At 32.9% G+C, this 24857-nt stretch overlaps 3 protein-coding genes across 7 annotated transcripts in view; all 3 read left to right on the top strand.

The window, feature by feature from the left end:
• The first annotated feature begins 7073 nt into the window (after positions 1–7073).
• LOC115235394 (sn1-specific diacylglycerol lipase beta-like) lies at positions 7074–18817 on the top strand. Of its 3 annotated transcripts, none has more exons than XM_029807165.1 (15): positions 7074–7084; positions 12929–13027; positions 13341–13553; positions 14385–14701; positions 15167–15310; positions 15409–15577; positions 16333–16456; positions 16534–16677; positions 16773–16884; positions 16959–17051; positions 17196–17350; positions 17455–17592; positions 17730–17848; positions 18041–18219; positions 18747–18817. In XM_029807165.1, the coding sequence occupies exons 2-14, from the start codon at positions 12933–12935 to the stop codon at positions 18216–18218; spliced, it is 2001 nt and encodes a 666-aa protein (XP_029663025.1). In that variant the 5' UTR covers positions 7074–7084; positions 12929–12932; the 3' UTR covers position 18219; positions 18747–18817. The 3 variants fall into 3 exon arrangements, with proteins under 3 accessions (XP_029663025.1, XP_029663024.1, XP_029663027.1); XM_029807164.1 differs by lacking the exon at positions 7074–7084 and adding an exon at positions 8962–10048; XM_029807167.1 differs by lacking the exons at positions 7074–7084; positions 18747–18817 and adding an exon at positions 8962–10048 and having other exon boundaries at positions 18041–18273.
• A 6-nt stretch (positions 18818–18823) lies between these two features.
• LOC115235395 (RNA polymerase I-specific transcription initiation factor RRN3) lies at positions 18824–21799 on the top strand. Of its 3 annotated transcripts, none has more exons than XM_029807170.1 (8): positions 18824–18933; positions 19290–19496; positions 19660–19879; positions 19957–20062; positions 20190–20342; positions 20421–20903; positions 20994–21172; positions 21253–21799. In XM_029807170.1, exons 1-8 carry the CDS (start codon positions 18931–18933, stop codon positions 21573–21575), a joined length of 1674 nt encoding a protein of 557 aa, XP_029663030.1. In that variant the 5' UTR covers positions 18824–18930; the 3' UTR covers positions 21576–21799. The 3 variants fall into 3 exon arrangements, with proteins under 3 accessions (XP_029663030.1, XP_029663028.1, XP_029663029.1); XM_029807168.1 differs by having other exon boundaries at positions 19954–20062; XM_029807169.1 differs by having other exon boundaries at positions 18893–19059; positions 19954–20062.
• Positions 21800–22984: 1185 nt separating this feature from the next.
• LOC115235397 (transcriptional regulator ATRX homolog) overlaps positions 22985–24857 on the top strand; it is a 13934-nt gene continuing 12061 nt past the window's right edge. Inside the window, exons 1-4 of the mRNA XM_029807172.1 lie at positions 22985–23618; positions 24106–24160; positions 24408–24520; positions 24663–24806. Of these exons, the coding sequence (XP_029663032.1) occupies positions 23607–23618; positions 24106–24160; positions 24408–24520; positions 24663–24806 (324 nt within the window). The 5' untranslated portion in view covers positions 22985–23606. The remainder of the gene's footprint in view (positions 23619–24105; positions 24161–24407; positions 24521–24662; positions 24807–24857) is intronic.

Raw genomic sequence — 24857 nt, 5'->3', positions numbered from 1 at the left:
GGGAAAGAGAGACGAGACTTGCGTGTCGCTTAAACTAGGAGGGCGGGAGGAAGGAAGAGGGATAGGGAAGGACCGGTCTGCAAGAAGATTCTTCCAGCTGGGGGGTAGTAAAGGTTCGTGTGCAGGGTAGATCGGGGTGGTCGGGTCGGCGAAGGAGAGCCACAGGAGGACGGTGGTGGCTGGAGGTGAAGAAGGTGGAGGAGGGCGACGGGCCGTGAGCGAGAGCCGGGGGCCGCCGAGGGGGTGCAAGGGGGACCAGCGAGAACTGGAAGAGGGTGGTGGAGGGTGGTTTAAGCAGTGGTGGGAGTGGGCCGAGCTAAGACGCGTAATGACGCCCTGAATCAATATGTGAGGCACTGAGATATGCATACGAACTAAGACAACCGCACACCAACCAGCGCCACGGCTCCTCTGCCCGGCGTCGCGGCGCGGCGCGGCGCGGCGCGGCGTCAGCGCCGCGGCGCGCAAAAGGTGGGGAGAAATTAAAGACGAAGCAGGCACAAAAATAACGACCCACCGGCCGTGCACCCCCTTTTCCTTCACGGAGCCACCCCCGCGCACACTACCACCATCCCCTCGCCTCTCCGACACCCAGCGTCTCTCTCGCGCCACTCCCGACCGCTATCCTCTCGTTTCGTTCCCGTCCCCCTTCTTTCCATCTTTTAAGCTCATTCTTCCTTTCTCTTGTAAATTCGCCGTCCTCCTTCCTCGTTTCCACCCTCGAAAGACGTGACTGCGACGACGAAGATGAGACGCGGCGGAGTCGGGACGACGGCGGTCTCCGTGATGCAAAAGATAGTGGCCGACGCGGCAAAAAACGCGATCGGTTTGGTGGATCGTTTCCATTGACACGATGTCCAAACGAGGGAATAGACAGAGGGTTTCGCCGCGATCCAGTCCGCGTCGATTAATCCGCGTTACACCGCAAATCCGAATCCCATCGCGTGGCAGATAGAAATATAAATTCTATTACCGTAAAAGCACGTACGGAAATACGCAAACAACGGAGTCGCAACTCCATATGGACCGATTAACAATGAGTAGCTGTAGCAAGAAATTCTGTTCCTTGTTTATTTTTATAATTAAACCACCGAGAATGATAGAAACTCGCGAATAATATCCGCGACAAGATTTATTTAATAAAATGTATTGCACGCTTCTATCATGCATTATAATGTTATATAATGATTTCAATTATTTTGTAGATATATTTTCATTCAGCACTTATATACTAAATGACGTTTTCTCATCATTTTAATAATACATTTCATATGATTCGTATGATAAACATAACGCTGCATGGTGTTGATTTACTGTGAGTTGTGCGATCGATTACGAAGAAACGAGTTAGATAAAAAAAATGGAACTATCCAGACGACTTATATTGTAAGCAGACACGCGTATATGTATATATACCATTATAAAAATAAAAATGATATAAGACACCATATATTGGAAACATATATTATAATTTCATATAAATATATTATTAAGGACAAATTTTTATTTATTTATATTTATTTAGTTGTTTACATCAAACAAACATCAAGGATTTATTAAAGATAAAAATAATGGAAAATTCTTAACGGAAATTTCTTTCTCTTTTCTATATATTTTTTCAATCTAATATTATTTTATTCAATCTTTCTCTAATTTATTAATATATTAATTGTATGTATTTTTTATCTAATGCGTGTATCATAATGTTGATAAATATGATAAATTAAAATGTCATATTTGACCATAAAAAATTAATAAAGACAATATTCCAGAATATGAAGATTATATTTTCTTAATATTTTAACCACTGGATATATCTCACAAAGCAATTCATATTTTGTGCAAAAATTGTGCACATTTTTAATGGAGACAGCAATTTACATATTAAAAATATTTCCATGTATTTAGATTGACGAATAAAATAAAACTCAATAATCTGCATTTAGATTTTGGACTTTATATATACGTAAAAGGTAGAAATAAATAAAATTTGTAAAGTTTTGCCTGATGATAATGTAAGAATATTTATTTCTCTTATTTTTATACTGAATTTAAACGTTAAAAAATATCTCTCTCAATGTGTTAGAGCTCGCAAGCAAATTTATTGCTTCAGATTCTGGTTATTATAGTGTTTACAACATTAGTAACGCCATCTAGCGCACAAATAAATTATCGACTGTGCAACGCTAGAAATATTTCTCCTATGGTATTATCTAAGGAGCACTTCAACTTTTAGAAGGAAAAAATACGAAAACAAAATATAATTATAATATATACAAATTAATTTTGAACATATATAGAGTTATGTACAAAATTGTAATCAATATTTTTTAAATAATCCAATAAAAATGATTTATACACTTGCTTACTTATCGATCAGTGATAAGAAGATAAGCAATAAAAGTTAGTAAAGTAAATAAAAATCTCTTTGTGAATATAATTAATTAATAATATAATAATGTCATATATATATATATATATATATATCTTCAATCGTTTAATAATTTCATAAATTCAAAATATTTTTTACTGTTTACATTAATACGATAATCTTTCTATTGTCTATGTGCTTGCAAGTAAATTACTAATAAAATTGCATTTTTTTATTTATTGAATTTATTTATTTATTATATTTATTTTATGTATAAGCAAGAAAAAACGTCTTTATATCTACAGATTTTAATTTTTTTGAAGCAAATAAGATCTTTTGTAGTAAAAGAGACACTTGCTATTCATTTTTTACATTTATTGTAAGAAAAAGCTAATATTGTAACGCGTGAATCAATTTCAAGCACAGCAAAACGTAATTATCCCACATAATTATAATTGTAGGAAATAAATAAAAAAAATCATGCAGATGCAATAAATCACTCACCAATTGCAGCGCCGACATTCCGTTAGGTATTTCGCCAATTCCAGCCTGAACTCGTGTAACATTCGTTGAACAATCATTGTTGCACACCCGATCACAGAATATATTCGGCGCTTCCGATCGCACGACATTATGCTTGTTCACACTTTCGTTCACACGATATACTCGACACTCCCGATCACACGATATACTCGGCACACCCGGTATTCGATATCGCGTATTCGGCACTTGTATTCCGTTATGATATTCAATGATATATGTACATAGTCTATTTCATGCTATGCTTTTGGCGGGAAAAAGGAACACAGCCATCTTGCCGGTAACAAATTCACACAACACAGCACCGAAAACGAATCGATTTACGATCGTAAGAGCGATGGTCGCAAGAATGTTCAATTACACTTATCTCAGGCGAGACAGATACACGCGTGTTACACTCGAATATCCCGAAATGCCGCAGCTTGTGAGAATCACGCCAGAGATTTATGTGTTAATACGCACGTACGACGATACGTTGTTTAGACTTTCGACGCCCCATTAGAAATGACGGTTAATCGCGCGGCGCTTCACTCTAATCTCTCGAATTACGCGTTTAACTTCGCGCCACCAAGGGGTATGTACGTTTTACTAGCGATACAAATGCATCGAATTTGATTAACCAAGGAAAGCAAATGAAAAGAAAATCTTGATCCTTTATCGCGATTAGTCAATCAAACGCGTATAAACACAATTCCAAGCAAAATACATCCTACACAATCCAAAAAATACGAATTGCGCCCAAAAAACTGCGCGTGGCTCTTTTGCCTTTTTATTCGGAATTATGAAAATGTTACGTTCGAATAATCTATTATTATTACTGAATATTCGTCGATACAATAAAATGTCGATTACATTACGAAAAGAAAATCTTGATCCTTTATCGCGATTAGTCAATCAAACGCGTATAAACACAATTCCAAGCAAAATACATCCTACACAATCCAAAAAATACGAACTTCATGTTTAATCGCGACGCTGATTTGGAAGCAATTATGAAAATGTTACGTTCGAATAATCCATTATTATTACTGAATATTCGTCGATACAATAAAATGTCGATTACATTACCGATATTTAATTAAGTTCCATCACACAGTTCACATCGTTATCTCTCAACAAATTTGTCGAAAAGAATCAAATTGCTTATCCAATACACGATTTATGTTACGGCTCGTTCGACAAACTCACGTTTGCTGGTATCTCGTGATTATTATAATGCTATCAGCAAGGCAAACATGTCGTGTCATTACGCGTTCCATTACCAAACCGGACTAAATCCGGCACGACACGTTATATTGGCATACGGTAAGCTGCGAGTATATAATATAAACAATGGTGGGGATCCCCCATCAAAATATTTACGCGACAACGTCGGCCGAACGATTGAGTATCAGATGATTTATATCTATCGGATATTTTTGTTACTTAATACTTAATATAGATGAGATTAACCCGAGCGCGTAACGCGCTTCGCTTTAATCTTTAGTGCACGATCGATATTTTACGGGATTAAAAAATCGAGAAAATACGCTTAAGTATGACGTGGACACGAAAACAAAAATATATTCAAGAATGTCATAAAATATACAAGTAACTCACCGAAAATATAACTTATTAATATATAATTGTTATTAATATGTCGTTTACACTCTCGACGCTCGATATACACTACTCCAAAAAAAAAAAAAAAATAGGGGACACTTTTCATATCCTAAAAATTGGGCTATTTTCGAACCGCTGAAAGTCGACGAAAAATCATCGTAAACAAAAAATTAAAAAAGCATTTTGAAATTTGAGGTTTTAACTTTAACGCCCTATCGGTGGTTTAAAAAAAATTGTTCTATCTTCCTTGTTCTGTGCTTTAAAAAAGAACACATTGTTTTGTTCCTTAAAATTATTTAATTAATTTTTGACACTCTGCAGCTCGATAAAAAAATTTCTCTCGAGAAATTCAACTTAAATTCCATAAACTACAACGTTTTGCCTACAAAATGCTTTTTTTTTTAATTGTGTTACACGATTTCAAATCTAAACCCATATTTTCTAGAAACGAGAAAAAAAAATTTTTTTAAATTATCGATATCATGTTACAATTGAAACTTTAAACTTCAAAATGCTTTCTCAATTTCTTGTCTACGATGATTTTTCGACGAGTATCAACATTAGTTCTAAAAATATAGGTTTAGTTTCAAAATCGTGTAACACGGTAAAAGAAAAAAATCGTAGGAAAATTTTTAAAAAAGCATTTTGTAGGCAAAATGTTGTAGTTTATGGAACTTAAGTTAAATTTTACAAGAGAAATTTTTTTATCGAGCTGCAGAGTGTCAAAAATACATTAATAATTTTGAGGAACAAAACAATGTGTTCTTTTTTAAAGCACAGAACAAGGAAGATAAAAAAAATTTTTTAAAACCGCCGATAGGGTGTTAAAGTTGAAATCTCAAACTTCAAAATGCTTTTTGAAATTTTTTGTCTACGATGAATTTTCGCCGAGTTTCAGTGATTGGAAAATAGCCCAATGTTTAGGGTATAAAAAGTCCTCCTTTTTTTTTTCTTTTTTTTTTAGGTAGAGTATATTAAGAGGGTTTAAATCACATTAATACCTACGTGTGTGATTTTCTACATTGTGCATATATCTTTACATGATTAAAACATTGCAAAAAGTGTATAAATCATTTAGAAGTTTAACAATTGTGACGCGGAATTAATATGAAAAGGTTTCATTCAAATATTGCAAAATATATAATTTTTGTTATTATTATCGATTTTAATTTATTTATATGACGATACGTTGGAGCACAATATGTTTAAGACAGTAAATTATGTGTGATTATACTTGTTATAATACAGCAATGTGTATAATGAAAATAATTGATTGTCACGAGATTGATTATTGCTCCGAAATTATCGATCAATTACGACACATTGCAGTAACATGCAATTTCCAAGACGTGCGCATAATAAAAACATTATGAAATAATATTACATCGAAATATTATTCTGTCTAAAATTAATGTGATATTACGTGCTATTATCTGATAATTGTATACAAAAAGTTTCTTTACATTGAAAAAAATTCTGTGTTATTGACACGAGACGCATTCAATGAAAATGAATTGCTTTTTCTCAACGAAAATATTTCTTTTTATAACTAAAGATTCATACATTTTAATTCATTTCGTTACTTAATGAATATTAATTAAATACAATAAAATAAATAAGAAACATATATATGAAAAAGCTTATAAACACTGCATCGTATCATAATTTTCTATATATCTTACCAATTAAATGTATCAAGTGTTAATAATTTTGAACTATTCAATGTTTTACTAAATATGTTTTGGCAAACTTTAATATTATTTTACAACTAATTTAATTTCAAGAAAATTGATTAAAAACTCTGATTTCCATTCAAATGTTATCACAGTTTCTGTACCGCATGCGTTAGTTTTATGTATTTTTAATATCAGCATTTGAAAATTTTAATGTTCTAAGTTCATTTTTTATTCGTAATTTTGTGATCGAATGAGAATAGGTCGAGAATTCGCGGTTAGCTAATTATTTATCCTTCGGATTTGCTGATGCTGCAATCGGTCGCGACAACAATTATGCGAGCGCACACTTACTCTTTAATACGCACGTGTACGCAACACAGAATCCAGGGAATTCGTCGTGGTTTCGGTATACGCAAGTGAAAGTCCACATCGTTGTCTCTCAGAAAACTTGTCGAAAAGAATCAAATTGCTTGTCCAACGTACGATTTACATTACGGCTCGTTTAACAGATTCGTGCACTCGCTGCTATCTCGTAATTGTTATAATGCTATCGGCAAGACAAACTTGTCGTGCCGCTATGCGTTCTATTATACTGCGCGCTTCAATAATACGCACATGTTACAGTATTAATTCTTTATCATTAATATTTTTATGTTAATGTATAATGAACGAGAGCGAGGGAAGTCAGTTCTATCATGGTGCAATAAAATGGAATGCGGACCAAATCCGGCACGACGCGTTATGTTGACATATGGTAAACTGCGAATGTAAACAAAATACGAGATGCCCCACCAAAATACTGTACGCGACGACAATCCTCGCTTTACCGAACGATTGAGCATCAGTTGATTTTTTGTTGATCTACGCAAAAGAAAGGAGTGTGGTATCTTTTCAGGTATGTATAATATTATTGTTAATTATTGTATGGAGAGAAATTGGAAATTATTTCGGATTATCGTATTTAATGGAAGAATCGGTATGATGCGTAATTGTTAGACCGTATGGAAATTTAACATGTACATCTGTCTATTTTAAGATTGCATTAATATTAAAAAAAAGAATCTGAGATACGACATAATCATCCAAACGCAATATTAAAGAATTAATCAGTAACCATCCAAGATTTGATTAAAATTGCTAAATACATATATGTGTTATCAACGGAGAAAAAAATTTCTTGAAAAGAACCAAAAGATATGTAAGAAAATTAATTAATTTGCATTAAATTACAAAACAAAACGAGTTTTCTTTTTGATACATATCAATTCTTACAGTGAATTGTAAATTGCAAGCGCTTTCACTTTTTTTGATGACCCATGTAAATCGCTATACTATATCATGTTCTGCAACGTCAACGTCATCGACATATATATAATGTTTTAGAAGAATAATAATACGACTTTTCTGCGTAAGAGCAATGTCGATTATGACGTCATTCTACGAACTCGTAGCAACTGTGGTTTTAAAAATAAAGAGATTATATCCCGAGCCGGATGCATAAATGCATAAAAAAGGTGCTCAACATTCCGACTGGTGAACGCAGATGCGTTCTTTTCTCGAAAGAGAAGAAAAGAACATATAGTGGATCTTTTCATGAGCGTTATTTTGTCGAGCACGTCTTCGAGCGGAACTGATTTCGGTGTCCATAAAATCGCAATGGAATGTCAAAACAAATATTAGTCATATTTCTCAAGTTTATTTCCGTGACACGTCGCCATTTATTAACATATATGTACATTACATCCTAATTAAAATCCAGGAGATTCCGCATTATACTATTTCTTTTTTCAAATATCGTTTAAATTGTGCAATCCGAACGAGCGAACGATGAGACAAGTATAAATATATAAATTATTTTTAAGACTTGTTTAATATAAATCACGTTATATATACAAAAGTCATAATTTACGCCAAATTTAGGTGATCATTCTTTTTGTAGGCATTTACTCCCACCTTTGCATAAGTAATGCTCTTGATTGCGTCAAGACTAATTATGCAGGCGAGAAATTTACATCAAATGTATAAGGTCACATTCCTTTCTTTTCCTATAATATATTATAAAACAAAGAAGTACGTTGTTTATATTAAGTTTTTGTATCCTCGGATCACTATTATAATTGATTTGTTTTGATCGTTATACAGTTTGATTTTGATTTAGTCTAAAGTTATGAGTAATATTTCTTTATATTTGCAATATTGCGGTATAATACGTTCTAAGAACATTATTGTCATTTTCTGCCGAACTCATAGTTGCGAAATATATTCGGCGTATTTAACTTACTTCGTAACGTATGAAAGCACGTTGTAGCACAAGCGAATTACAATTGCACACGTGAGCAATTAAGAAACTGATATATACAGTATATATGCAATATGATCGTTGTACATATATGTGGTCGATACTTCTCCTATTCTAGCATATATGGTAGCAATGCGGTTATGAAATCGATTTTCAGCTTATATAAAACTAATTGATACGATATCGATATTATTCAAGCAATTAAGGATATAATGGGAATAAAAATGTCTCTCTCGATTCTATCTGTCATCTCGTTGTCTAAAGTATCTCGTCTCTCGCCTAAAGTATCACAGTTACACGAAAAATCATGGAGAACTTTTCTAGAAAAAGTATTTGCAAAAAAGGAAAAACGAGTATGAGTAATATTGATCAGAGATATTTGAGACACAAAAAAAATTTGTGGACATTAGGAATTTAAACGATAAATTAACTTAATAAAATATTAATGGATTTGTCTTATGTGTAACGTATAAATTTTATTCTCGATAACAAAAAATCGCGCGTGTCCCCTCCTCGATCAGTCCTCCTTTCTAGATTCATCACCGGATATCGACATTCACTGCATCTCCTCTATTCCCGCGAGAGGAACGGCCAGGTACATTCGCCAGGTGCGGCGTCGATTCGTCGCTCCCACCTTCGGCTCGGCGGTCGTTTATCCCTAGTCTGTTCCTTCCTTTTCTCCCCTTTTTCGCGGCATTTTTCCTTCTCGCGGCCAGAATGCCGCGCGATATCCCTTCGTATGCGCGCAGAGAGGGAAAGTTCTCTACAGTATCTGCAGCGGTACCGGACAGTTGCGGTCAACAGGATCGTGAGATTCGGACGCTCGGAGTGCCGCAAGGAGAACGAGTCGCGTGTATAGTACGATGTGATAGTCCTCTACATTGAACAATTGTCCTCGGTATCGCAAAATATCGCGCACTATATATCGATCGGATCGAGATTCTTTTGAATCAGCGCGTTGTTGTCATTAGCGCTATCGCTATTTACGTGAGTGTTCAAGGACCGGTTGGTATCTCGGCTGCTGGAAGATGCTCGTGCCGCGGACGATATGTGTTTCTCCATACGTGCGATAAGTGCGGCTTCAGTAACGGTAATAAAATCGGCGTGTGCAACAAACGATTAGTCAGAGCGAAGCGACTGTCGCATGCGCGTCCGCTTCGCGATCGGAGACAGCGGCCGAGGAAGAGGCCAGAACGCGGCGATTCGCGTGACTTCGAGGAGATCGGTCCCCGGTACGCGCGATCACGAAAATCGGTTTTCCGTGACGAGCGTTTAACGGGAACGCAGTGCGGCGCAGGAAGTGCTCCAGTTTCGTCGCGGTTTACAACGCGCGCTCGACTCGGAGAAAGGTGCAGCCTGACGATTAGGCGGAAATCCCGGTTGGATTCGTTCGAGCTCTTGCGGGACCGGGCAATAAATTCCCGAGAGAGCGAGCAAGTCAAGAGGACGAAGTGCGCGAAGTGGAGTGCCGCCGCGTTCGCGGCACATTCGTTCGAAGGGAGATTTCAACGCGTGTGTAAGGCACGTCCGGATTCACCGGATATCGATTCGCGCCCATTTGTGAGTAAGAACATCGTTTACACATAATACATTTTTACCAGCGACCTCGCGGTATCAGTGTACAAGTATAATAAAACATCATGTATCGTAAAATATTTGTAAATTATAGCTCGTCTTGCTCGTCGCCAGCTAGTAAAAGTAAAATGTTCCAATTTTACAACATAATGGTATCGTATATTATCTATTTTACAAAAAAAAAAAAAATTAACTATTTTCAAGATCAGACAAAAAAATTTTAAATAATCTTGAGAAGAGATTTTGTTTCTTGAATATCTGTATATTAAATTATATGTAATATTGGAAAAGATATGTAAATTGTTTAGAAAGCATTTAATAGTATTTGTATTATTTATAGAAAAATAAACGAACTAAATACTAGCTCGTTTTTTCAGAGAAATCTAAATGAGTATGTTAAAAGCAGTATAGATGTAATTAAATGTTCGTGCTCCTAAAGATTAGTTATGGATATTACGAGTGGTTTATTTTTAATGAGAGATGTATTTTTAATATCGTATAGCACAAACATATATTATCGATTTATATAGAATTTTTTCTGCCAATTTTTTAATACTCTTAAACAATATATTATTTAAACAACAATAATTAAAATCTTTATAATATAATATGAAATTCTCTCCCTTTTCCCAAGAATTAAAAGTGATATTATTTTGGTGAATGCAATATTCCAAATTATAGATCAAATGTATCTTATGTTCATGTATACAAATATATCTTATATCAGTCAAATGTAACTTATATTTTTTTGGTCAAAGATAAATATATAAATTTGTATGCATTTTTCTTGCAAAATATCAACTAATCAATATTACATGCAATTTCTAGAAGATACATAGTTACAGAAATGTCTTGCTAATAATTTATTAACTAGTATCGAGATAATGATTCGATCTCTCCTGCCGCATTAACATTCTCCAATTATGATATCAACTTCTGAAACTTTTGAATATTTATTATCATCTACGAGATTAAATATATGACTTTCGCCAGCATACAAAAAATTTCAACGCTCTGAGTTAATATACAAGCGTTAAATAAGAGTTTCCGCTTTGTATGTTTTACTCAAGCTCGCGATGACATACATTTTATATCACAAATGCATGCAACGCATTTAATTTTGCATAATTCGATCCATTAACATTGTAAATAAGATACATATATGCATATCCTATTACAGTTTGTGTTTCAAAGTTTATTCTTATTTTATATTCAACTTTTTACTCAAATTAAATCTATCAAAATTGAACGCGCGTGATTGTTAACCATAGTACAATTGAAAAAAATACTTCTTCATGAATAGCAATGCTGTTTTTTGTATTGTAAATACATTTATTTGTCAAGCCGGATGATACATATCTGAATAATTTTCTTAACTACGTATTTTCTACAAGGCTATTGTGTCAGATAATAGCAAAATAATAACGACTTTCAAAGAAGCTGTTGATTGCTGTCAGGGTAATTGCGCGGTTGCATTTATAGTTTTTTTTTTTTTTGTAGGTTTGTAATCTTCTAGCAGTTTTTTTCTTACTTCAATCATGAAAATGGTGCAAAAAGCATATTTTTAACATTTCCTGGTATCTGATTTACGTATTATACGCGTTACACATTATAAAATCGTAATAGCTCGGAATTTTACAATGAGCAATGATTTGCATCTTGACACCGATAAATAATTATACAATTTATTATAACTCGAGTTCTTATTCATCGTTAACGGTAACGAGATTATTGCAGTATTAGTATTAATTTTCTCTCCTCCATCGTTTTATAATAACGCACTATAATTTCCGCGTTCTCTTATAATCGGGTTCTTTATGAAAGAAAGTAGTTGGGCAATCGTATATCTGCAACTAATTGACGCGTTCAAAAAGTACATGCGTTATGATGTAAACTGCGTGCTTTCCCGCGATTAAATACTTTGAAAGTTATTTACGCAACTAGTTAGAGTACGTTAATTCGCGCACGAGTTTAAGAGTGTCGGAAAGGATCAGAAACGGAATATTCAAGGAGTTAGAAGTTACAGACGATTTTAAGAAAGAGATTCCAATACTGAAAGAATTTAAAAAAAAGAACATATTAATAAATAAAGATATATTTCAAAAAAATATTACTGTTCTGTCTTTATTAATATATTTATGGTTTTTATCTTATTTAAAAAAGATCTAAAGTTTATATTAAAAAACAAGCAATTTTCCTAATCGATGTCAATATTTATCACGATATCGCCTGTTTTTTTTTTTTAATGACACTGAAATAATTGTCAAACAATTATCAATGATTAATGTAGCATTATAGAACGCTCATTTGATATAATCGGATATGCTCAATAACGTTCACGTTGACCGGTCGCTTTCGAACATAATTGATCACCGCTGATATAATCAGCTGCGCTATCAACTTCTACTAAGGATTGGGATCGTTGGATTCGCGGTCCATTTAAAAGAATGTCGGTAAGCTGTGTCAATACGGTCTCGAATGTAGGATAAATACAGGGACTTTCTCCCGGCGCTTTCTCCGGGCGGAGGTTTGCGATCAAGGAGATATTTCATTGTCCGAATCTTGGATATTTATGATCATAGAAAGCCGCACATCTACTTTATTCTGTAATATTACGAAACTCGTAAGTACGCCTCGTTAAGTAAACTTTCCGCGTCGCGCGTTTCGCGAGATCCTCGCGAACGTGACCGAATCGATCTAGTTTTGATGTTGCGAATATCTAGATACAAGAATCTAGATAAATATACTTAAAGATTTCTTTATAAATATATGCCACATGTTTTATTTCTAAATCTCTCGATTAATAAAATTTCCCGACAAATCCTGATAAAGTTGCAGCATTCACAGCACAATTTCTTTTTACAGGGAGATGCCTGCGTTGAAGCTCTTTGGGCGAAAATGGTTGGCCGCAACCGACGACCTTGTGTATCCCGGCTTATTCGAATTATTTATCCGCGTTGTATGGTAAGTATTGCCAATAGACAAGCAGCAACCATTGAACGATCGTCGGAAAATGATCACTAATATTAGTCGTAAAAAAGCCACAGATATCTGATACGGGCTGTTTATTTTAAAACCACATTCTGTCAGGAATCTAATCCTGAGATGCAATAATTTAGAATACAAATTTAGCGATATGGTCTCTTGGTTAAAATATAAACTTTTGGCATTCTTAAGTTTATTGTCAACATTAAATTTTTGCGCAGTTGCATCGCCCGATCGAAATCGCTCGGATCACTGTTAGTTTGTTTCTCGTAATCGACTATGCGTTTTACAGGTTGATTCTTATAGGGATCGTCTGCGCAAGGTACTACGAGGATACGTGGAATTGTCGGTTGGGAGGTGAATTAGTGCGCGTGTATCTCCTCGGCGAAGCGGTCATGCTCAGCATCGTTACGCTCTTGATACTTATTATCATCAGACATAGTGCGAGGGGAAACATCATGGATACGCATGCCCGATGCTACGTCGAACCGCTTCTAATGATCAAGTAAGCAATAAAGTAAACTAACGTCACATCAGTCAGCTTTCTAGATTAATCTTTATATATAAAGGTGTCTTAAGAAGATTTTTCTACTGTCCCATTTATTTTTTTAACAGCGAATTGTTCGGTGTATAAAGTCGATCTTTTTTGTCAGGGAATAAAAATCGTCATTATTTACCATAATTTTATAATTTTATATATTACATATTTTTATGATTGAATTTTGATTCTAATTTTATTAAAATATATGAAATTGATATATGTGAAATATATGAAATTATTCGTAGATAAATGATTTTGTCATATATTCTCTTTCTTGAAACTTTGATTGTCAAAATTCTTTTATTCGTAATTGCTAATTACACGAAGATTATAACATGTATTTATGTAGAAAAATATGACAAACCCGTTGATCGTATAAAGAAAAATACAAAGAAGTATACATTCTCTCTATAAATTGACATTGGAAAAAGATCAAATTGCTATGAGCAATTTTCTATCATTTTGCTTTGTTATGCAAGGCCATAATTTTCTTGTGAAATAGATTGCAGCATCAATAACATATAAAATATATACATCTGTAAATTATAAATCTGTATATTAAAGAAATGTGTCGCCAATATAGCAGTTTAATGAAATCTAGATTCTCTAAATTCATCTGTATTGCTGATACAATTATTGGATCCATATATATATTGATTAGAATATGTCAATATTAATTTTTTTTTTCATTTTAATGCAATATTACAAAGATCTACTAATTTTTGCACGTATAGTTAATTTCAATATAAATATAAATAATATAAATAATTTAAATGTCTTTTTTTATTTATTCAGGATATTAATGTTGCTGCCGGAGATCGGATGGAATGTCTTAGGCACTATGTGGATTTTCGGGCAAAGCGTAGAATGCGACCATGAATCCTATTCCATCACCGTCGTCGAAGCCCTGGTGTTCTTTGATTGGATCCTAATCGGTCTCAGTATTTTCGGCATCGCTCTGGTGTTCGATCCGATCGGTTCCCTGGAGAGACGGCAGTTGGAGAGTTCCGTGGAGCACGGCAAGATCTCGCGCCTCTGGCTACGCAGATTCAAATTTCTGTGGTGGATGCGGAAGGACGAGAGCGCAAACGAGACCTTTCAACATGTCGCTGGTGAGACATAGGTACGGCTGACCTACGAAGAGGTCCTGCCGCATGCCGGAAACTGGAACGCGGGCCGAGTCGCGAAACCCGAGCGCAAAGAGTCGCCCGGGATGCCCGATGATAAATCAAATCGCTGATCACTGTTCTGGTTTGGGCGCCGGTGGAATCCTCTTCTCGACGCGTGTCGCTCTCTCGCCGCTCTCTTAAAAATAGCGATTACGCGATCGCTTCGTAATATACGCAATTACCTTGATATGTAAGATTAAATTTTAACTCGTGGTAAAGTTACAAAACGTTAAATATTGAAAGAGTGCGCTGATAATTGATAACTGAATTTGAATACACTTACAATTAATGTTTGTAATTATAAGAGAAACTGAGAGAGAGAAACAGAGAGAACAGTTTATTAACTTTTCTAATAATAAAATTTCTGTATGATATTTTTAATTGTGACTAATACAAATATCTTCGTAGGTCTTTTAAGCGCATTATTCCGCGGTACCGATTTGGTTCCCTCGGACGTAATAGCAGGATGCATCTTACTCAGAGTCCGACAGAAACGAGAAACTCACGAATTGCGGAAGTTAAATCTAATCACGCGTCCAAAGTATACTTCAGGTACGTTATTTGCATCGGAAAAAGAATGCGACGCTTTATATACCGCGAATGCCAATATTTATTGATTATCAAATATTTGCTGTCTACATTTTTTTCAGACAGCAGCGAGATCTTCTCGGGCACACCTAGTTGGATGTCCTTGGAAGCTGCCCACCACTTCCTGCAATTATCGATCGCTTCTTACGGCTGGCTTTTTGTAATATATCAGCATTTGTGTACTGGATGTTTTCGTTTAATACGGGGCATGACGTGCTGCGCTTGTTTCCGGTAAAAGAATATACAATAATATAAAAGTAAATGACTTAAGGATGTACTGGTGCTAACATTCTAACATTGATAATACCCTGAAAATTTAATAGATTGTTTCTATTTATTATCTAAACACGTGTATAAAACCTGAAGACGATTCCCTAACCGGTTGACGAGTTATTCAACTTTTAATTTTGCATGAGTTCTTACGAAGTAGCAGCATATTCCCACTTATATAAACAAAATTAAGGAAGCACCATTGCCAAAATATTTTGAAACTTTGTTTGTGAGTAAATAAAATATTGAGCAATGTTTCTAAAAAAAGTTGATATCAATTCACTAACACGTTATCAAGTTATTAAAAAAAAAGCAATGCAAAATTCCGAAAATATCATTAAATATTAAAATACATGAAATATTACTAATATACGCAACGTTTTTTCGCTTCTTACAGTTTCAGGTGAAATTTACGTCCAAAAGTTTTTTGCTGACGATCATAAAATTTGCAAAATGTGCAAATATGTTCATTTGTAGTAAAATCATATTAACTGGCATTATTTAAGTCCTTTATACGATACGAGCACATATGATGCATATCTTAACCCAGAAAAACATAGAATTTCATCAATTTCAAATTGAAGTAACTTTTGTTTGGGATTGTATAGCCAGTACATTCTTAATACTATAATCTATAATTAATTTTCATATTTTTATGAAATAATAATTATTATAAGAGATAATGTGTGTAGTTAAATATATACATATATTTTTAGACGAAAGCGTAACATTATTCTGGACGATAATTGTTGCCTCTGCTATCTTTCTGGCATTAAATATCTATCGAAGCTGTCCGAGGAGGATATTCTATTTGCCTCTTTAAAGAATCATTTATGCGAAGTTGGTATATTGCTTCTAAATTACACTCTTGCCACGCTCCTGTCCGACGTTTAATATTAATTTTTAAAATTTTACAGATACCGTTCTGCGTGATTGCGGATCACAAAACTGCTAATATCGTCGTAGCTATACGAGGATCGTTATCCTTGCGAGATTTGATCACTGATATTGCAGCCGCGTCCGATTCATTCGAATGTCCTGGTCTTCCTCCAAATAGTACGGTTAGTATAATCGCTCTACCCTTTCCGCGTAGATATATTAAAATAATTTGATCTTAAATAATTCGACCCCTTTTAAACCAATGAAAAATTTATAGGCACACAGAGGCATGATAATAGGAGTAAAAATAATTTTGAAACAACTGGAGAACTATAAAGTTTTGGAAAGAGCATTCGCCACATATCCCAATTACAATCTAACGATCACAGGTAAATACACTCATACTTTTAATAAAGTATTCAAATTTTGTAATAAAATAACATGTGTATTATATTTTTTATAGGTCATAGTTTAGGAGCTGGTTTAGCAATTCTTTTAGGATTATTAATACGCCCCCGTTATCCAGACTTGAGAGTCTACGCGTTTGCTACGCCTGGTAATTGCTTGTGTACATAATTAATGTTATATAATAACTCCTACTTGTGTGTTAAAAAACATATTAATTGTCTGTTATTAATTTTTCTCAATTTCACAAACATATTAGATTAATTAGCAATCTTTAATGTGATTTTTCGCAAAGCTGGGCTGCTCAGCAGAGATGCTGCCAGGATTACGGAGGAGTTTGCGTTGACCATTGGACTCGGGGATGATCTTGTAATGAGGCTCAGCGTGGACAGTATAGAAAATTTAAGGACTTCATTGTTGACAACTCTTCGGGACTGTCGATTACCTAAAGTATTTCGATAGAAATCCGTGATTCTCAAAATTCGAGATATTCGGATAATTAAATCAAAATGTTTTAATAATAATAATAATAATAAATACTTTTATATTTTTAGTACAGAGTGGTTCTAAATGGATTTGGGTACGCTTTGTTTGGAGTTTCCGAGAACGATCTGAGTAAAACGTGGACCAACTATAATATAATTAGCACAATTCCGGGCCAATCACCTTTACTCGCCAAGTCTAGAGACACGGTGAGACACAAAAATGCATTTGTAAAAATTTAGAAAACACACGCAAACACTTGTGATATACTTGACATAATTATTACATTTAACATTTTGTGTGCATGTTAATTGATACGAAATATGTTACATCTATTTTTTTGCAGGATAATCAAATAATAGAACGTGACATAACGAAAAGAAGATATTCGAAAGAACGATTGTTTAATGCTGGTCGTATTCTTCATATAACAAGGTGCAAGCTAGAAAATACGGAGGGAAAAAGGTGCATTGTTCTTATTAATTTTTTTATTCGAATAATTAACTTTTATAGGATTCTATCTATAAATCCTATAAAAGTTAATTATTCGAACTATATATATATATTAATATCTCCAGAAATATTAAGTATAGATATAAAAGTGTTTTTCAAGATTTTAATACTAATAATATATTATTTCTATATATATAATATTAGCAAGAAACAGCTCGCGAAAGAGAGGAAATACGAAATGCGATGGGCGCAAGCGGAAGAATTTACGAAATTATCGGTGATGCCACGCATGCTCTTAGATCATTTGCCAGAAAACATAGAGCTGGCATTATCAACGTTACTGGAGCAACAGAATGATATACCCTATTACTTCGATCCTTAGTGTAATCTATAATAAAATACCTTTATAATTTTAATAAAAAAATTAATAAAAAAACGAAAAATTACCCCGAGATATATATATATATACTCTCTAAAATTGATTTATTGATAATTCTTTATTTTCTTACGATATACATGAAATAGGAAAAAGTTATCATAAAGATATTTTATCTGCAAGCAGTAACAATTTTATCTGACTGGTAGCACTGAATGTATAGTTTAGAGTTTAGGTCTTTAGGTGGGGAATAGGACATATATTCATATGAACATTTTTGCTTAAAATGACCGATACGATCACCTCCTAGAATATTGACCTTTCCTCCTGGAACACCCTGTATATTGTCCATCGAATCGTTGCTTGACATCTTTGTTTGATATTTATCGAAATATAAAAATGAGACATATTCGTATGATCCATAAATTTAATAACTCTTTGTTCCGTTAAGATGAAATATAAAGTTAACAAAACGTAACATAAGTTTTCTCCTGTTCGATAATAATATTGCCAATTTTTTTTATATATTTTCAGAATCAATAGTCATGAGACATGAAATACCTAGATGCGTTGTGACTGACACGAAAATGCCGATCTCGGAAAGCAGAGCGGGAAACATTCTGTATTAAATTAATGTGCGTGAGACAATCTATGTTTTATTAAATCCGTGATTATTCCGTAATTTATAAGAACATGTGGCTTGTCGCCGTGTGAGCGCATGGTGAGTAAAATTCGTTTGTTGTACGTTATTGGTGAAATAGTACGCGTCTAAAATATAAACAGATGTGTTTACAACAATTGTCGGAAATTGTGAATATTATATAGAGTGAAAACTATATTTATCAAAGTGAGTAATCCAAGTATAATTCATTCTAATGTGCGTATAACCTTTTTTGCATATGGTCTCATTTGACGTTTTGCACAATATAACGCAATATTCTATTTATATTGAGAGAAAGAGAGGCCCATATTTCTCAATTGCCACTATTTTAAAGCAACAGCACTTTGCAAGATAAATTTGTCATTAAAGAACTGATAGAATTTAATACTTATTTATCTGGTGTGTCCGGTTAACAGATGTCTGTGGTATCTTCAAGAGTTAGCAGTGTGTCATCTATAATAAAAGCTACTGGGATTAGAACGCAACTTAACAAACAATGCAGCAGAATACAGCATTTGAAACTTCCTAAAGATATTAAAAGTATATTATATAATTTTAAGACAGGTAATGGAATTAAAGAATATGAAAAATTGTTACATTCACTTAAAGAAGATGCTATAAAGGTAAAAGTAAACGAAAGATTTGTAAAATTTGCATGCAACTAATCTTTTACAATGTCTTAATGTATAATGAGCATATTTCATATGCTTTATAGCTATTAAAACTTGATCAATTGCATATTATGATATAAGATATTTTACTTAGAATATTCTTTTTGTTCCTCAGGATAGTGATTTAGCAGAATTTTTATCTGAGGCAAGACAATGCGTATCTTTATTAGATATTAGATACGATTTGTTTGTTCAAATTCTTCTTCGAATTCAATGGACAACTAAATCACCAGAAGTGATTTCAGCTTATAAACTCTTTTTACAAGATTTAGTGTGTATGCAAACAATCTATATAAAAACTGTAATAAATTCTTTGATTCAGTTGTTTAAATCAGGTAAAAATTACATCTAATGATATGTTTCAAAAATATTGAAATATAATATATATTATACTTATATTTCTTTCCAGTAGAAGATAATGATCCAGAACGTAAGCCTGGAAAGTTTAAAGATGAAGATATAAGAAAGCTAAATCATATACATGACATATTACATAAGATTTTGGAAGTAGTACCAATGTAAGATGTAGAAAATTGAATTTTCTTCAAAACATTCATTCATCTTTTTTTTTGTTTTGTTATGTATATATGTATGTTAAATTTGTATGTTATATATTCAACATATATATATATTAAATTTTTCCAGGTCAAGCCAAGTTTTACTACAATTTCTTGCATCACAATTTCCATATATTGCACATGGCACTTATACACATGAAATTTATATCTACGCATTATTACAAATATTAAATTATGCACCTCAACTGAGATCAGACATCCTATCCTTAATTATTAATAGGTAAATATATATATAATCGATAAAACCTAATTTTTTGTATTTTGTTGATGAAAATATTAATATTTATTTCTATTTTAGGTTGGCAATATTAGATGTTAATATACCTCGTAAAGAAGCAAGCTATGATGAGAAAGACGATGTAATGGACGATTGTACTAGTGAAACAGTTGACGGTGACAATCCGACAACAGTAAATAATGACGTAGACAAAATAAAAACTGTCCCTTTAATTATGCACACAATGGACACGTGCATGGAATTATTTTTTAAGTACATGCACGAGTTCTGTTTTGCAAATGGCGCTCTACAGATAGAATCCCTGAGAATATTATACGTCGATATTCTCCGAACATTCGAAACAATAATATTACCCACGCACGCCAGTCAATATGTGCAATATATCATGTTCTACATTTGCAGCTTCAAAGCCATAGTTGCGGAGACTTTCACAGATTGGTTATGGCGTAAAGTAATCGATCCAAATGTAGCGCCAGTTTTAAGGCAATCAGCTGTTTGTTACATTTCTAGTTTGCTTGCTACCGCATCATTTATCTCTTCTGGGTAATTACTTTAATAATATCTATGTGTGCTGGTTACAACAACTTTATGACGAATTTGTGCATCTAACGTTATAACGCTATTTTCTTTCAGATTAGTGAAGTTGATAATGTCCAAATTGATAACATGGATACGCAATTATATCAATATGCAAGAATATTCGAAATATATCGATGATGACATGAAACGACACGCCGTGTTTTACTCCGTGTGCCAAGCTTTCTTTCATTTATTTATCGCGAGACACAAAGAATTTGTTAGTTCAAAAAATGGTAAGCATAAATTTATTGTACACATATGTTATAGATTTAGCAATGACAGCTTCGAAAAGTCGATATTTGTATTTTTTCAGGCATATTATTTCTTCAAGAACTTGATATACCAAGGGTCGTTACTTGTAGATTAAATCCTTTGAAGATGTGCAACACTAAGATAGTTCACAGTTTTGCCGATATTACAAGCACATATCAACTTGCCTATTGTTACACTATAATTGAAAACAATGAACGCAATCAAATGCCCATTTTCGGAATGAAAACCCACTTGCCCGTTTTAGTTTCTAATTTTTTCCCCTTTGAATCTTATACATTACAGCATAGCAGACAGAGAATAGTTTCCCTATTTCATAGTAATGTAGCAGATACTGATAGACGATTGACTAAAAGATACGAATAAAAATATGAAAATAAGTTATGGTGCTATATTTAAATCAGTATATATAGATATTATTTTTCTAATTTCTGCTTTGTTTATCGTAATTATCAGAAATATGCATTATTATTAGAATTACACATATATAATATAATTTTTCAAAATTTATTATTTCATTGGAAGAACTTATGTACAAGAGCAATGTATATAGATAAAATATAATTTACATACTTTAGAATATGATAAAATATGTCTATATCCTATTTCTGTGTCTACTTTAATATAGTAATTTTTAATAAGTTACGGATAACATATTAAAATATTTGCTGAGTGGGTGTTAGTACATTTTTGAAGTTGTGCAAATTTGTATCAAGATCTATTCAGATACTTTTGTGGATAATGATTTATCTCAACTTATATGAGAGATTATAATAAACTTGCATGACAATATAATGCAGGTACGTCGAGAAATCGATTAATTATATGTCTATAAAAGATGTGCATATATGCATTACATATATGAGCTTGAATATGTATTAAAAATTATCCGCTGCGTCGAAATTTGACAAATGTACATCACTGATGAGATATACAATAGCTCTCCATATTGTATAATTCTGTTTATATGCGATATTCATGGATTGTAAAAAATAAAAATCTGTTCATTATAAAAGAAATACTAAATTTTAGTTTTATTTATCATATATGTGCAGATTTCTCTCTGCTGTAAATAAATAAATCTTTGCATTGTCAGTAATCAAACTGTAATTTGGTACAATAAAATGTTTATTTTGTTGTTCTTGAGGCAGTTACATAAAAGATCTATATATATATTAATTTCACAAATAGAGCAATTAAATATATACTAATAGAACAAACGAAGAGCAATTATTTTGTTAAAAGAACCAATAGATAATGTTGGTTAAACTTTAAAATGATTAATTTATTAATTTTTCATTAAAAAATGCAATAAATTATTAAAGTAATGATATAGCGATAAGAATCAATTAAGGATCAGTTGTTTTATATGGAACATAGTTGCAGAAAACTATTAAAAGTATGTTTTTCAATGAAAATTATGATTTTACGTTTTTTATAAATATTTCAAAAAATACTAATTTTAAAAGGGGAGTAATTGTTGATTTTAATGAAGCAAATAAGGAACAATCGTTTGAGCTATTGTTTATTAAAAAATTTGATCTTCCAGTGCCAATTTATTTTCGGTCTCTTGATAGTCATGAAAATTTATCCAGCGGTCTTTACTCAGTGGTCCAATCGACCAATCAGCGAATCCTTGACAGAGATAGCGATCCATCCAGCATGTATATGTCTTTTTCTACGAATTAGATCATTCTCCCTATCTTTGAAAATTCGCTCAATGGCTGATCGACCCCTTCGCCCTTTCACCCAAATATCCTCCTGTCATCACATAAAAGACTCCGTCTATGTATTTTGTATGTCTATGGTTCTGCCATTTTGTACGACCGGTATGTGACTTTAATGTTTTATCTCTCCTTGCGCACACACAAAAATCGCGCGGTAAAATTCACGATCAATTTTTTTCCTCGTGCTATTTTGGCGGAACGATCAATTGGTGAGAGATTTAGATCCACGTCGTCGTATTTTGTTTGCAAAGAGAAATTAAGGATACAATGAAGTTTCCAAGTTGAAGACGGAGTTTCCAGAGATTGGATATATATTCGCAATTGAACTTGCTTCTTCTAACAACGCAATTAGTAGTGTTCACACAATCGCTGCTCTTGTTAGTGTGAACACATAAAAATTGCGTAGATCAACGAGGATGTTCCTTATTATCACCCCTCGTTGATCTCTATACGATTTTTACACCGGACGGTCATTGAAGATGTATTTGCAAAGATGTATTATTCTGTAAATAGTTGCTTGTAAAAGAACGTAAAATAGCTGTGGTATAACAATCTCGTCGCTGATCACAAGTTTCGATTCAATTTGTTGGAGAGTTTATTGACTTCTTTTTTCTTTCTTTTTTTATATGAAATTAGTTGCAGCTCTCAATCGGCATCTTGCATTGCAATCATGTCATCAAAGGTAAGATGCGATGATACATTAGTATGTAATATTAATCTAATATAATCTTAAGTTTACTTATTAAATTACCAAGTAAAATCATTAAATAATCTAAATGAACAATACTTAGATTTTATTTCTTGCATTTAAATTACAGTGAAGTAATACAAAGCGTGGGATGTTGAAGTACTCACTAATGCTTCTTCAGCTGCATAAGAAAAATTGAGATAAAATGCTAGGTAAAAAACATGATATGTAACTACAAAATCACAAGAGGCTAAAGAATCGGCACTAATGAGTGCTGAAATGCCCCATACTTTGCATTTATTATTACCTAAAGTGTTATTCATTTAGGCCTTTTAATAATTTTATTTGATATTAATGTCAGAGTGATTAATTAGTACTATTAATTCTAACTTTTTTCTAATGTAGAAGAATTGAAAGTAGACAGAAGTAAATACAACATTTAATGTAATGCAAACATTGTTTTTGTTCTTTTGATTTTCAGAAAGAGGTCAGAGCAACTGCACAGGAACTTGCTTATCGTGAGAAGCATTTTCATGGTATAAGTTAATTTTATAATGTAATTTATATACATAAATTTATAGAATATAGTTCAATGTCAAACAAAGCACTCATACAAAAATCTATTCCAACAAAAATTATATATATATATCTGCATATTTATTAATATTAAAATGTAAATATCGATTATTTTATACATCTACAAGTCATATTAATAATATTTTTTTGGTATTTACAACACTTTTAAAACTCTGTAATAATGCAAATTATGTACTTTATGTCTAGATATTAGAGTCGTTAAAGATAAACAAATAGCATGTACTTCATGTGGCAATGAATTGAGTATCGAGTCAAATAAAATTTTCTCTCATCCATTGATGGGAATATTACAATGCGAGGTAAGATATTTTATATTTAGATATTGTTACATTTTATATGTAAAGGTTAAATGTATTTTTTTTTTGCTTGAAATATAAAGCAAGAAAGATTAAATAAATTGTTTTCTTATATTAATTTTGTAATAAATATACTTTTTTGCAGACATGTTGGAATCATTTTAAAGAAGTATATGCTGCATTCGAAGATGAAGATGATGATGATTTTCAGAAATATTGTCACATATGTGGTGACGACAAGAAATTATATGAATGTGGTAATAAAGACTGCGTCACAGCATTCTGTAAGGTAATAAATTCATCCTAACATTCAACACATTATATACATTATACATATATA

Source organism: Formica exsecta, unplaced genomic scaffold (assembly GCF_003651465.1).
Source record: "Formica exsecta isolate Colony F162 unplaced genomic scaffold, ASM365146v1 scaffold220, whole genome shotgun sequence".
Classification (NCBI taxonomy): Eukaryota; Metazoa; Arthropoda; class Insecta; order Hymenoptera; family Formicidae; genus Formica; species Formica exsecta.
Note: the sequence above shows the minus strand (reverse complement) of the source record. Positions and strands in the feature narration are given on the sequence as shown.